General features: G+C 35.0%; 1 protein-coding gene across 20 annotated transcripts in view; it reads left to right on the top strand.

The window, feature by feature from the left end:
- Positions 1-14,350, top strand: part of LOC110826525 (troponin I) — a 33,182-nt gene that overhangs the window by 16,980 nt on the left and 1,852 nt on the right. For 6 of the 20 annotated variants that reach the window (XM_087357720.1, XM_087357714.1, XM_087357717.1 and 3 more), the window contains 3 exons: positions 6,982-7,082; positions 11,638-11,681; positions 12,872-13,013. In XM_087357720.1, coding sequence (XP_087213846.1) covers positions 6,982-7,082; positions 11,638-11,681; positions 12,872-13,013 — 287 coding nt within the window. Of the gene's footprint in view, positions 1-2,433; positions 2,535-6,196; positions 6,298-6,981; positions 7,083-11,637; positions 11,682-12,871; positions 13,014-13,592; positions 14,145-14,350 lie in introns of all 20 variants that reach the window. The other 14 variants (XM_087357721.1, XM_087357718.1, XM_087357715.1 and 11 more) reach the window with 5 other exon arrangements.

Genomic DNA, 14,350 nt, shown 5'->3' with positions numbered 1-14,350 from the left:
TTAATTGAAACAGTTACATAATGTTTAAATAATAATTTGAATCACAGGAAAAATTGTATTTCAAACACAATAATTACACACTTGACTTAAATCAAGCTTCATCATTGATCCAGATACAAGGGTAGAAGATTTAATTCAGTGGAGAAACTGAAACAGCTAAAATATAACTTAAATTTAAACCGTCAATATTTGTATGAACACAGATCTTAACATAACACTCTAATGAATGCGATCTATTTCCATAATGCGAACAAGATGTCTCGTTAAAAAACGCCATCTGTTTCTGCTCATAACACCTGAAATTTATTAAATAAAACTGATATTAAATTATGGTGCAATCTTTTCATGTCGAACTATAAAATGTTGGACTTTTAAAGAAATGAAAATTATAATTTAGTGTAAAAATTAAAATACGTATATGAACTTTGTTTTCTAAATTAAACGTACTCCTCACACATCACCAATACAATTCACTTTCATGGCTACACGTAATAAAAAAGGCTTCACACTTCGTGGCATCCAATATATTTATATTGTCCGGAAGTAGTGTCACAAGTTGCTCCAGCCAATAGAATGCGTCATATCAGGAAATAAAATACATTTCTTCGTAATTTATAACATATCTCATGGTAGTCGTAAGGATGTCTCATTTGCGACTAATGTAATTCTGCTTATAAGTGCACAGAATAAATTTTGTATCTCTAGACTTCTTCAGTCGTTGTTAATTTGCACGTCTTTACGAGAAATCTAGTCATGTACACTACTATAGACAACAAATTCATTCATTGATAGTTTCCTGTGCACGTAGGAAGTGTCTTATGTCTTCATAACTTTGAAACATTATGCCCGACTTAGGATGAGAATGGAAAATTGTTGATTGCTAAAGGGCACAGTTGAATGTGATTTTTTTAAATTTCAGCACTTTTTGGGTGATTTCACATCGAAATACAATTTTAAAGACAATATGTGTGAGATATTTAAACAAAATAACAACACACAATTTCACTTGTGGTGGGGAAAAGTAAGGTGTTGGGAAATGGAGAATGAAAATTGAACTGAATTCCGTATGACGTCATATTTGATCATAATGATTGATTTTAATAAGTTATTGCTGAAATGAATTATTCGAATAAGCTAAACTATATTTATATAACTAATGTTTTTGCATTTATCAAAATAAGCTAACTAATCTGTTCTTGCAACTTGTTTTCGCAAGCATTTGAAATAATTTCAAAAATATATTTGCGCTGCCATGTTAAATGGTCGTTAAAATACTTCGATGTAAATAAAATTGTACATGCGTTTGTATATTCTTCACAAAACTTTCCGGTATTAAACATAATTAAAATCGGGTTATAATTTGTAAGAATTGATTCATAAGTATTGTGGAAGATGATCCCACCTTACTTATTCCCAACACTGTTTCATTGGTACAGAGATTCATACCTCTCCGTTACCATGGAAATCTAACAGCAGGAAATTTTAAATATAATCGAGTGTGAAAGATCTCTCTAAAGACATATCCATTTCTACATTCCAGTATTCATGTGTTGTACTAGATACTCTAAGCCCAGAATCACGCAGCTACAATTTTGTTACGTTACAGAAGTCTGTCAAATTGTATGTGGAAGATTTAAGAGAGTTTTTGAGTAGTAAGTATATTCGACATCTCGCAAGGAAATAATGATCCCCTGCGTAAGCCTTGTATTTATGCCTATTAAATATATATTCTAATACATGACATTTAATTAAAAATTGTTACATTTCAAACATCTTCCATGTACATAAATGGTGTGTGTTTAATGCAGTAGTCCCGCTTACAGTTTGTAAAAAAATAGTCTCAAAATTAATATCAGAAAGGATTTGTTCCATACACGTACATTAAAATTCCAGCAGATGAAATTTCATGAAAAATATTCTGTCAAGCTGCCCTTCCATGCGGCCAGTGTTTTAAATATAGATGTTACGAAGAGTGATAGTGAAGTGAAGTTAACTAGATTTACCAAAAGGTACTCACAAGTGGTTATCAATTTTTGAGTAAAAAATTTTTTTAAACAATTTAATTTATTCATGTATTGCCTGAAATCGTGTCCAAATGTCCTATATTCTGAAGTTTATAACTTTTGTATTATAACTTCGAGACATTTTTCTGTTTAAATGCGAGATCATTGAAGGTTATCGAGATCTGTTACTCATATTTTATAATTTTAAGCTGGGTAGACGAGGGGTGATGTTGGTGCCATGATCAAAATCTGCAGATCAACCTCGGATGTGTATAACAAGTAGACAGTTTTCGGGACTCCGTTTCTAGACGCAGGGATCGCACAGTTTGACCGTCTTGTTAGGAAACAAAGCGGAATTAAGTCAATTGTGTTTAATTTATGTATATGTTACTTATGTGTCTGTGTGTCTGTGTATGTTTGTCCGTCGCAGATACAATAAAGCGCGTGCTCAGAGACTACCACGCGAGAATCAGCACTTTGGAAGACGAGAAGTTTGATCTGGAATACGCCGTTAAAAAGAAAGACTTCGAGGTAGAATTTGTTTATTTGCAACGTCGCGTTCTTTTCGTATCACTGCGCAGCTGTCTCTTTTCCACAGCCTGAGATTCCACGTTCATGTTTTTCAATGACCGCCATCTTGTCTGTACAGAAGCACAAAATGTCTTCGTAATGAACACAATGTTGCCGGTCAGTTACATTTCTTCGGTATTAAATTCTGTTTAAAGTAATAAATATATTTTATAAAAAAAATGATAGGATATCAGAGTGCCCACGCTGCCCAGGGCGTTGTGCTTGGTTACACAAAAATTAAGGTCGTGGCTTTTAATCCCACTCGAGGTAAATAATGTCCCCTTTTTGATGTGTTTTGTTTTCCTGTTTAGAGAGAGAATTCAGACTGATCATCCGTCTTACGAGGCATATAAAATGTCGAAAGAATGCGTTATTTCAGAAGTATATTTCTGATTTGGATCAGGCATTAATGCCTAATCGATGAAGATGAACTACAAAAAGTGTAACAGCACATTCTGCATTATTTATATTTATTAAACGTACTTTGGCAGTTTATGTGCACTATAAATTTTGTGGCCTTTTCAATCTCATATTTAGATATTCACTTTATCTGAATTGTATAACTGTCAAAAGCCTAATATTATCAGAAATCATTACCTGCATCACGTTATGGAAGGTTTATCCCATGATTTTCAATATTATTTGTGTAGAGTCACTAATTTAACGAAGCAGCGTTGCATTGTGTAGATGCAGATATCGACAAATAATGGACAGTTGTTTGGAATAATTGATCACTTTGAGGTCAGTGCGGAAAATGTGGTTTCTTTAAATAAGTAACCCGAGATTAATTAATCGTGATTTTGTCTCTTCTAGAGCCTGCTACTGCTTTTGTCCGTAGATTAAACACATAAATGTAGAGATAGCATCTTGAGACACACTCAGATACAAGAGTAAATCTTGACCTCGTTTCATGAACTTGGAATCAGTTTTGGCCACGTGATGTTTTAACAAACTCACTTTAATACATTTCTTGTGAAGATAGACCAGGCATCTAACAGTCTTCTTACATTTCTTTTGCACATTTTCTTTCATTTTTCCTCATTTACAGATAAAGGAATCGGATATTTTAACAATGTGAGTTTGCATTCACATAACTCTGAAGTATTTAACTCAATCTAATCATTATTATTCTTTAATTCTGTCTTCACATCAACGTTCTATCGACTGTGTTAAATCAGCCACTCTTATTTAAATCTGTGCTTTTAAATGTTGCAGCCATACATTCTGATATTCTTTGGTTTCAATACTGCTGTGATGCACTGCGATCTCTCATTTTTGAATTTGCAAAGATCTCTGACCACGTCCGTAACACACGCGTACCTAATTTGCAATTTCCAGACGCATGAATCCATACATTTGTTTTATAAGTAGGATTTCAGGTACTCACAGCGGCGAGTATGAAGATGGCTGTCTTGTGGTAGAAGTTTTCCGATGTTTTAATGGTGCGTGCTGTCTCCATCATCAGGGCTACTTATCTCTTTCATGACTCAGATAACTAGCACTTCTGAAATGTCAGTAAACTTCTACCATATTACATGGCTCTACAAGCCAGAAGACAGCCATCTTAATTTGTTTTATATTAACTTATAATAGGAAATATTTGTGTAATAATCAGATTTGCAATTGGTTGCATTTTCTAAGCATGGTTGAACATGAAAATGTAGCCATTTGTAGTTTTTAGTTGTACCGTTAGAGCTTTAATAATATTTTGCAAACTGAAACCGAAATGATCTTGTGAGCTTCGTTCTGATTACGTATTTGTATACTAGCAGGTTCGTTAAATTATCGCCATCTTTAATATTCGCAACGTTTGTTTCGAACAAAGCTTGACTTCTGTCGCTGGTTTACGGGGTCACTGGGCCCTGAATCTGTGTGGAAATCAAATCAGAACATATTCGAATCGGCAGGTACGAGGCTCTCTGGGAGAGATTTTGTTTAGGAAATAGTTTAACAAAATAATTCCTTTGTTTTTTTTCTTAGTTAGTTTTAAGCAGTTAAATGCACACCACTATCACAATATTGAAACTACCGCTTAATAAACAGAGTTCAGCCGTAAAACTGATTAAACAACAAAAGTGACAAATAAATCACAAAATGCTTTCTTTATTTCAACACAATATAATATACTGTTGATATGATCTGTTCTTTAACTTAATTTGTAGGTGTACGATTCCTTCTATTTTGATAGTCGCTTAAATTTACCCAAAACGACTCTGTTGCTTGTTATTTGGAGTATATTTGAGCCTCGCAGACTTTCGGAGTAAACGAAATGCAATATAAATCACTTCTCTGCCATTATTTAAAGACACTGTAATTCTGTACTTCTCCTTTCCGTGTTTTGTACACGCTTTATCATAGATAAAGAACGTAAATAACTTAGTTTGGGCTACGGATATTGTAACTTCTGTTTCGTACCATTTCTCAGCATTCACTGAATAACTGCCACTAACGTCATAATTTCTATCGTATTATCTGCTTAAAACTTCCAGTTTTTTCTATTTTTTTATTCTAAGAAATACTTCTTTCTGCTTCAGAAAATTCAGCAGATTTAAGCGCGAACATGAAGATAAATATTTTGTATTTTGTAATATAAATCAAATTATTTCTCAAGAAATTATTGTATTTGCGGTATTTCTATGTTTGAGGTTAGGTGACAACTAGTAGACTTAATAATGTAAATCGATATTTCATATATATCACAGTGGCCGCGCTGTCGCTGGGAATCCCTCTGAAAGCATGGGATAAGTGTCCGCATCTTCTGTGTCGTGCTGTTCTGTGATGGGTCGACCTGCCATCTCAGTAGTCCTGCATTTCTTTTAATAGTCCAATAACGCCAAAACAGTCAACCGAATTATATTCACTTAGAAAAATAATTTCTCGATTCGAGAAGTCGCTGCCAAATCTAACATCACTTTAATCTTTAAAATTTCTTGACACGTAATATTTACTAAAGTACCTTACACCTATTATTGACAATTCATATAAAAAATAATGCATATACCTCTGTTATTACATTTTACATTTATGGTAAACCACAATTTCAAGGTCATTTGGTCAGACGTTTTTCTGCCGTCAATGTTATGTGTAAGGACACTGACATTTTTAACAGAAATTTGCTTAAAGACATTTTATATTATTGTTTGTAATTAAATTTTATTTTAACCTTTCTTTCGCTTAGAAATGTCGCTTTTATATTGCACATTTGGATCCTGTTTTTGTTATATTTGGATTTCTTTCGTCATGATTATGCCATATCATATAATTTGCTTTACAAAATACGTTGTTTTATTGACATCTTTTATGGTTATCTCTAACTGGCCTTGTCTGGCTGTTTCAAAATGCAGAAAATAAATAAATTCAACTTCATGCTACTATTAATCAGCTATACATGACACTATATTACGTCACATTAAAATATATTTTTTAAGCTTTTGGATCTCGATGTGCAACTATAAAGCGATCAGGTTTTTCACAGTGAAGTCTTCTCGACCCTTCCCCCGGCATTGGTCCATGATGTATTCTGATTGGGCCAGCGACTGGAACGTTAGCAGAAACCTAGTTCTCATTGTGACTAACAATACATTTTCTTTCTTGTGTCTCTTTCTTCTTTCTTTTTGTTTTAGTCGAACTTCAAACACTTTGCAAGCAGTACTGGGACAAAATTTACACATTAGAGAGTGCTAAATGGGATTTAGAGAGAATAAGTAAAGTGAAAGAATTTGAGGTAAAGAAATGGGATATTTGTGCGAGTTTTAATTCTATCCAATCAATGTTCTGCATTGCTCTAACGTTAGTCTTCTACTCCTTAACACAGCGCTGTGTCCAAAATACCTGAATGCCCTCTCTACGTGCTTATTTTCAGAATATGACGTGAGTAATTTGTTTGTCCAGGAGATCTTCACACTCTCTTACACCAACACCAGAATAAAACAGCACTGTTCAAACATTAACGTCTCAAAATGAATATGTAAAATGTGCCACAAAATTATTAACCAATATAATTAATATCTCACATTATATATTCGTTTTAACCTATACTTCGAAGCAGGTTAAGAAATGGGGTTTGATTAACTTGACTCAAAAAAATGATCCAATTGCTTATTTCACAATTGTTAACAGCAAAACTCAGTCTGTCCTCTGGTTTCGTAAGTAAACCGAATACACAATAAAGCAATACATGTTAATATGTCATAAATATTTTGTCAAAGTACCAGTAGATTTCCCTAAATTGAGATAACGTAATAATGCAAAAACGAGTGTCTATACATGAGATTACTTAATTTTCTTATCAGAACAATGAAGTTGGTATCTTGAACGACTGTCCAGTGTCACATGGAAAGTCCTCAAGAAGCCATTTGGTTTCCTTGATGAGAGTGTGTACTTCACATGATTATATTTATTCTTTTAGCGCTACTGAAGAGAATCATCAAGGAGTATTACGATCGCGTGTTAATGTGTGAGGGTCAGAAATGGGATTTGGAACATGAAGTGAAAAAGAGGGACTGGGAGGTATGGAGACAACGGAGTGTGTGGACGGAATTCCAATGCCCTCCCCACCTCCCCTCCTTGTGAAGTGGAAGGAATTTTGGAATTTGTCTACACTTCTCCACTTTTGAAGCAAAGTCTTCCCCCCCCCCATGACAGATTGTTTCTCCATGGAGAAGTCTGTAAACGCCTGTCCAGCCCCGGCTGAACGTTTGCATACTTCTGCTAAATTGGGCCGTTCGTACTTGGTCGTGACTCTGAGTGAAAGGAGCAGATAACTCAGTACTTAAACACAGCTGAAAGTGCAGCGCCCTTTGTTTCGTTCTGATATGAAGTGCTTCACTTTACTCAAACATAAATCAACTACCATCACCAACTTCCCAATCTCCTCGCCTTTTAAGTGTAAATAATACGCTGGGCATTAAGCAAAAATACCGTTCTGAAGCAAGCTTTTGTGTCTAGCAATTAAAACAAATTGGCGCACCAAAGTGTTGAACCATTTAAAATTATTCATTAAACAAAATAAATTAAATAATGTCTGCAGTGCTCCTACACGCGAAAATGTTCGAGTTCAAAGGGCTGGGTAGGCAGCACCGTCTAACATGTCTTTGCCCTGCCCCTTGTACATATACACACACTGCAAAGAAACCTTGTCAACAACTAGAATGGATACGTTGTGTAAAAATAGATTAGAAACTGACAATTCTCCTGTGTGGTGCAAACTCCATTCTAAACGCTGCTTTACAGCAATTATTATTATTATTATGTAAGACATAAAATGGCTGGCATAATTTCCATCGCCGTTTCTCGAGCATGACTTCAGAGCCCATTGTAATCTTTATATAAGTCAGTTTAATAATTGTTTTAATTTGTTTTGAACCTAGAATACTAGTCTAAAAAGTTCATGTCTTTATTAAAATACCTGCTTGATGCCATTTCACCGGTCGAGAGCTCTCGGCACCTCTTTTTCCTCCTGTGTGTGCACGAAATTGAGACTAATCTAGTTTTGCACATGCACTCTACAATCGGTAGTCTAAGGACCCATAACGTCATCGTGATAAGCCAGTTAACATGAAGTTGTGCTGTTCTCCCACCAAAATGGCGGCGCCATGTCTCCCGAATTATTAGAAGATACACAACTGTACATCTTTCTCTTTTTTAAAGCCAGCTTCCTTCATTTTTAATCACTTCCTGGTCCTCTGTTTGTCACTTGGTACTTTTAAAGACACCCCGCTACCTAATAAGTACTTGTTACGTTTCTTCCACTTAGCTTTTATTTCAAAAATATTTTATCGCCAAATCATCCTCAGATCGTACAGCTTTTTAAAATCACATGTTTGATTGTTAGCAGGTGAAGTTCTTGCCAATGCATATGTGTCTTATTCTTGCTACTTTATTCATTGTAATTATAACAAAATTTAATAATTCCACCGAAAAGCATGCCGTAAGCATTTAGAAGTCTCAAAATGTTCCATTGTTCTTGTCACCTAGCAACAAAGTATGGCACTTCATATTTTTATAATTCCAAATTACTTCCTAACTCACCAGTGATCGATTTTTTTTAGCAGTGAATGTGTACATTTTATGTAAAATATCTGGCTGTATTTTTACGGTACGTTTGAATATATTTTTAGATTAATAGGGGCGGATATTTCAGCAGCCACGCCTCTTCACTTCATTTTCCAAATCCAGTTGCGAGACCCCGAGCATCGAGCGGTCACCTTCGAAGTCAGAATTCACAAGTGCCATGCTGACTGGACTTTGCACCACATCCTAAATCCTGTGTGTTCACAATTTTGTACATACCATAGCCAGCACTGCGTAACTCGTCAGCCGACCTCAAAGCTTTCCTTCTAAATAGCACGTTTGTCTGAGTCACATATCGGCCATCGTGCTACTTGAATAATGGTCTGATACATAATATTTCATCTTGCCTCTCTATTTATGTCTATGATTATCAGATGTGCACAGAATGAAATAAAAGTCACGTAACCACATTAAAATATTTAATTTTGGTTGTAATTCAGTACAATTTGATTGGGTTACCAAACACGCAGCGCCACTGTCGCTATAGAAGAACCAATGAAGGTCACGTCATGTTGTTAACTATTCGCACCAGATCGTCAGTTGTCTTTCAGCAGTCGAAGTGCAGCGAGTGTTCATTATCGAACACGACCTGCGTCTCGTTCTTACGTAACTTGCCAGAATACGTTTAGGGATTTTTCGATTCTCCTACGCTAAACAAATCGACAAATGAAGGGCGTATGAAAGAAAACGTTCCGGTCGACTATCGATGTTTGATATCGATAGTTTGGATTATATTCATTAAACTTTGTCACGCATTCCTTGAAAGTCACCGGTAAAACTTTCTTATCAGAGTGCATTGTTTTAAGCCTTCATTCATTTCCTGCACTTTAGTAAAACATTGTGTTATTTTTTTATTTCAATATGTTTTTTTTAGAAATATGACATATGAGGAAAGGGTTGTGTGACTCTTTGTTCAACCTGTATATATAAAATTCTACGGTATCATTTATGATTTGAGTTTCTCACGGCGGCGAGTATGAAAATGGCTGTCTTCTGGGTTGTAACGCCGTGTAGTCTGGAAAAAAAATCACAAGTGTTACAGGGGTATTTGCTACTTCCATCATCAGGGATCGCCCTGATGATGGAGGCAGTATCTCTGAAACGCTGATAAATTTCTACCAGACTACACGGCGTTACAACCCAGAAGACAGCCATTTTCATCTACGGTATAAATATGTTGTCAGTGTAAATACGTCTGTTGTTCGGATGTATAGACGAAGTCACGCAGTGCTGCCACGTGTTTGTAGTGCGACAACCAGGCCTGACCTCGACCAGTTGGTGTTTCATGTACTCCTTTCCTTAAAGCGTTTAACGTACAGAAGTTAGAAATATTGGACTCTTTTTCGTGAGAATTGAAGGCAGGTACTTAAAATTTAGTTCATTTCGCTTATTACTCGTAAATTAAGTCTACTATTAAACATTTAATCAACATTTTTAAAACATTTCGGTCTGCTGTACAGCATATTTTGAGAGATCTCCTCATTTCGTAGGTTTCATAGGCCGTGTTCATGTACTTTATCTGATACTCAGGAATTGTGAGTAAAAGTGTTGATCCTGAGAGTTTAGCGCTGTCGTCAGTTCCCAGTAATTTCATTAGACATCTGAAAAAGTTGTACTATTTCTTGACTTCATGCTGAAAGAATTGCTGAATTTGTAAATTTGCTCCGGGTAGTGAATCATTCTTACGCGGCAAACTTTTGTTTCAATGAAAATTTGTAACGTAAGTCCAAAATCGATTGGTGATAGTCTATAATAAATATCAATGCACTTTTGTGCGAAATGTTTTTATATAAAGGCAAAGCTGCCATCAGACCTCGCTGTTGGCTTAGAAATGTTGACCTCAAATGCTCACACACGTTCACAGCGAAATTGTACCCAAGAGTTCTGTTAGTAACAACAATTATGGAAATTTCCGGAACTTTATTGTTCAGAATATTCCTTCATTAATTGTACAGTACTCCACAAGAGTTTTGTAATTTCTAAACAATGCAAATTAAACCATTTTAAGACGAGAATTGTACTTCGATCCAAATTTTTCCGGGAGATATATTGTCTCTTTAGTTTCGCTAAACGTGAAAGTCACTTAGAAAACCAGTTAATAATTAATTTGTTTTACTAAATATTTATTTCCTGGTATATTTTAATATGGATCTCCCTTTGTTATAACCATCACACCTGTTACGTTACTTTAATTTATGTGGCTTCTACTCTGACACCAAAATATTTCTGGGCAACAAGGACATTTAGTATGGCAACTCTTAATACTACGATCTCCCCCAAAGTAAGGAACATTTCACTTTGTCCTTTCTTTCATCTGAAATCTTAAGATCAAATGTTACCATGTGGTAAATTCAAATTAAACAGTATTGTAATTACAAAAGTTATATTCACTGAAAAGTCAGTAGTGTTTATTTGATACGTGAAATATTTTGGTAACAAAACAAGATGGCCATTTCCGCTTTTGTTTTATGTTGCAAAATATTTGGCTTTTCGCTGACTTGTGTTTCTAGTCGTCAGACTAGCTGTGCTTTGTGTAACACCCTGTTCTTACTCAGATCCTACCGCCACACAAAACTGTAGTGAGATATTTTAACAACGTACGCTTTCACGCAGAATACTGTAGAAGTAGTAATTAACCTCATTTGCATATACGCACGATATGATAAAATATGTGTATTTTACTAACTCCAATTGTTTAACAGTAAAAGTGAAATTTAACCAATTCAATTAGTAGCTTAGATTTTGTTTTTTTGTTATATTTGTTGTGACGTTCATATTTTATTGTTATAGACAAATATATATTTGATATTCCATAGAAGTTTTCAGTATAAAGCCAGATACTTTGTTGAAATTAAATATTTTTATAATTTCTAATAAGTTTCAAAAGAAAAAAAAATTAATGTAATCAGGAGTTCAGTTTCAGCATTATTCAAACATGAATATAACATATTATACCAAATAACTTATCTTGCTTTTGATGTTATTTGAACAGATTTCCGACCTGAACGCCCAAGTGAATGACCTCCGTGGTAAATTGTGAGTATTATCTGATATTTATGTAATTCCCTATTAATTTCAAAAATACTTACATTTTACCAATTAGTTACATCATGAACATTCATATTATTTTTTGTCTAAAGAGTGTTGAAAGTGCCGGTACAGTAGAGTGCAAGGAAAATATCCATATTTGCCTTTAGTTCAGTCACATTTAAAGGGTTGTCTTGACAACCACTTCTCAGAGCTCGTACCTTCCGCTGTTTTCGGTCTGTATCAGTGGGTTCTATACGAAGTACATCCACAATTATTTTGTACTTGGCCACTCGACTGAATTACTAGTCTTTGTTCTAATACACCCAAAGAAGTTAATATTTGTACCTTGTAACCTTTGACAAATTCGTCTTGCAATAAGAACTAGACTCTTTGGCCAGTAGTCATTGAACGTTTTGTTCAAGTCAAAGATAGTATAGAAAATATTAAATTGTATTCATATAACGATAATTTTGTTTTAAACACTCGTCAGGAATGTGGCAAATATGTCTGAAATATCTTGAATCTGTTTTCCGAACACAAGTTCACCTTGAAATCTAGACTACAGTGCATTTTTTCGTTACAACGTGCTTTCGTGCTATAAAAAATCTCTGGGCTTTGCGTTTCGTTTGCCAAGCTGCAACTTTATCAATGATTCATCTCTATAATGGTGAAGTGTACTGTTATTATTTCGATTAAATTCGGTTTTAAAATATTAAAGCGAAGTGTTTATTACTGGGAAATAAAATGGGCCTGATTTTGGTTGTATTTTAAAGAAAAAAGAACAAGGCATTTATTAAGGATGCAGATGATGAAAATTAGAAACATCGACTACATTGGTCATCGAAAAAATAAGTAACTGTTAAGGCTTTGACCGGGATGTTCTTTTGTTAAATCTTATGTGGTACCGCCTGATTCGACTTCTAATGGTTAAGTGAAGTGTTTTCTTCGCGGTACGGTCTGGATTCGTAAATATTATGAAGACGAGCTTCGGCTTCAAAGGGTTAACCAGCTGATTTTCGTAATGGTGAGATGTAGTGTTTTCTCGCGGTGCGGACTGAATTCATAAATAATATTCAGACGATCTTCGGCTTCAAAGGGTTAAACAAGTCACTTTTATTGCTAATTGTAAACAAAAACTCCTAAATTCCCGACACACGTGTTGTCATTAACGTCAAGACGCGCTTTGTGTCCTACAGCCAAAAGCCCACACTGAAGAAGGTTTCTAAATACGAGAACAAGTTCGCCAAGCTGCAGAAGAAAGCAGCGGAGTTCAACTTCCGCAACCAACTCAAGGTTGTCAAGAAGAAGGAGTTCACCCTCGAGGAGGAGGACAAGGAGGTCAGTACTACAACGTGACGTCATAGTAACAGAGTCAGATTAGTGTCTGATTTTGCCTCTGTGTTTTGGTCGAATTTGCCGTAAGTTAATTTCGAGATGGCACCATTTGTTGAAGTCAATGTCATGAAGAATTCTATAAGTTTCCGTAAAGTTGCTCAATTCTGAAAGTTTATGACGATGATACGTTGTTGAAGCAAATTGTTTTCTGGACATTATCCATCGCTCAAGACTAAATAAAACCAATAAATACCACGACATTTCGGAGATTGGAGTTTATCTCCGTCTTCAGGTAAAACCTACTCTGTCGGCTCCAATCGTCAGAGCTAATCCCTACCTCCGGGTCCAGATAGACTACTAGGAATTACGAAATCACTGTTTGTGCTAAAATTCAAGAAATTATTCGATATATGTTTTTTAGGTGTATGGAATCTGAAGGCAACAGACATTCACGTATTATAGAAATATTATTAATTGTTTAAATTACGATTGTGTGTTAAAGTAAGATGTTATTTACCGTTACAGAAATATCTTGGTTAATATTCCCTGTCTCAATGCCTTTGTATTTGTCTCGCTTCACAGCCCAAGAAGTTGGAAAAAGCGGATTGGCAGATGAAGAAATAATCATGTAGACACAAATTCACAATCAAAAACACTGCACTGTATCATACATGTGTGTCTGAAGTTACTTAACTCTTACCTTGCAACTTCTTAAATATTTCACATTTCAGTTTTTTGACTCGCAAATCACAGAAGATTTGTTTCTTTCTACCCGCCTCACTGGCAGAACCCACTTCCACGTTTTCATGTATTTTTCTTACATAGTTTATCTTTCATGTTCTGTTGTTGTGCTTACTTTAATTTTGTTGGCTTTTGTCTTATTTTGTGATGTCTCTGTGCTAAAATTTTATACGTCTTTTTCCTCTGTATGACGTAAGCATATCGTGGCTGTATTTTGTCTTTACCACATCGGATTTACGGAGTTTTAGTAACATTTTTATTCGAAGATTTTTTTTAATTGAAAGAATAAATCATGAATTTGTACATAAGTAGTTGAATATTCAGTTATACATACGACTAGTCGCACAATTCCAGCGTCTAAGTAACAACCAACATGGACGACGTCTTCAAGAGGTGAGATATTTAAGCTCAATTGTCCCCACCTCAACCATAGCTATTTCATGTGTTTTTCCCTTTAGAGAAAATTAAGGCACTGAATTCTAAATATTTGATTAGATATGAAGTTATCATAAAAATAGAACTCAATTTTAAACATAAATTTAAATTCATCGTGGAAATATTTATACAATTCGATCACGCCAAATTCGTTGTCTCCTTAC

This window comes from Zootermopsis nevadensis, unplaced genomic scaffold, assembly GCF_977971745.1.
Source record: "Zootermopsis nevadensis isolate Lab colony 2312 unplaced genomic scaffold, Znev_1.0 Znev_ptg000028l, whole genome shotgun sequence".
Classification (NCBI taxonomy): Eukaryota; Metazoa; Arthropoda; class Insecta; order Blattodea; family Termopsidae; genus Zootermopsis; species Zootermopsis nevadensis.
Note: the sequence above shows the minus strand (reverse complement) of the source record. Positions and strands in the feature narration are given on the sequence as shown.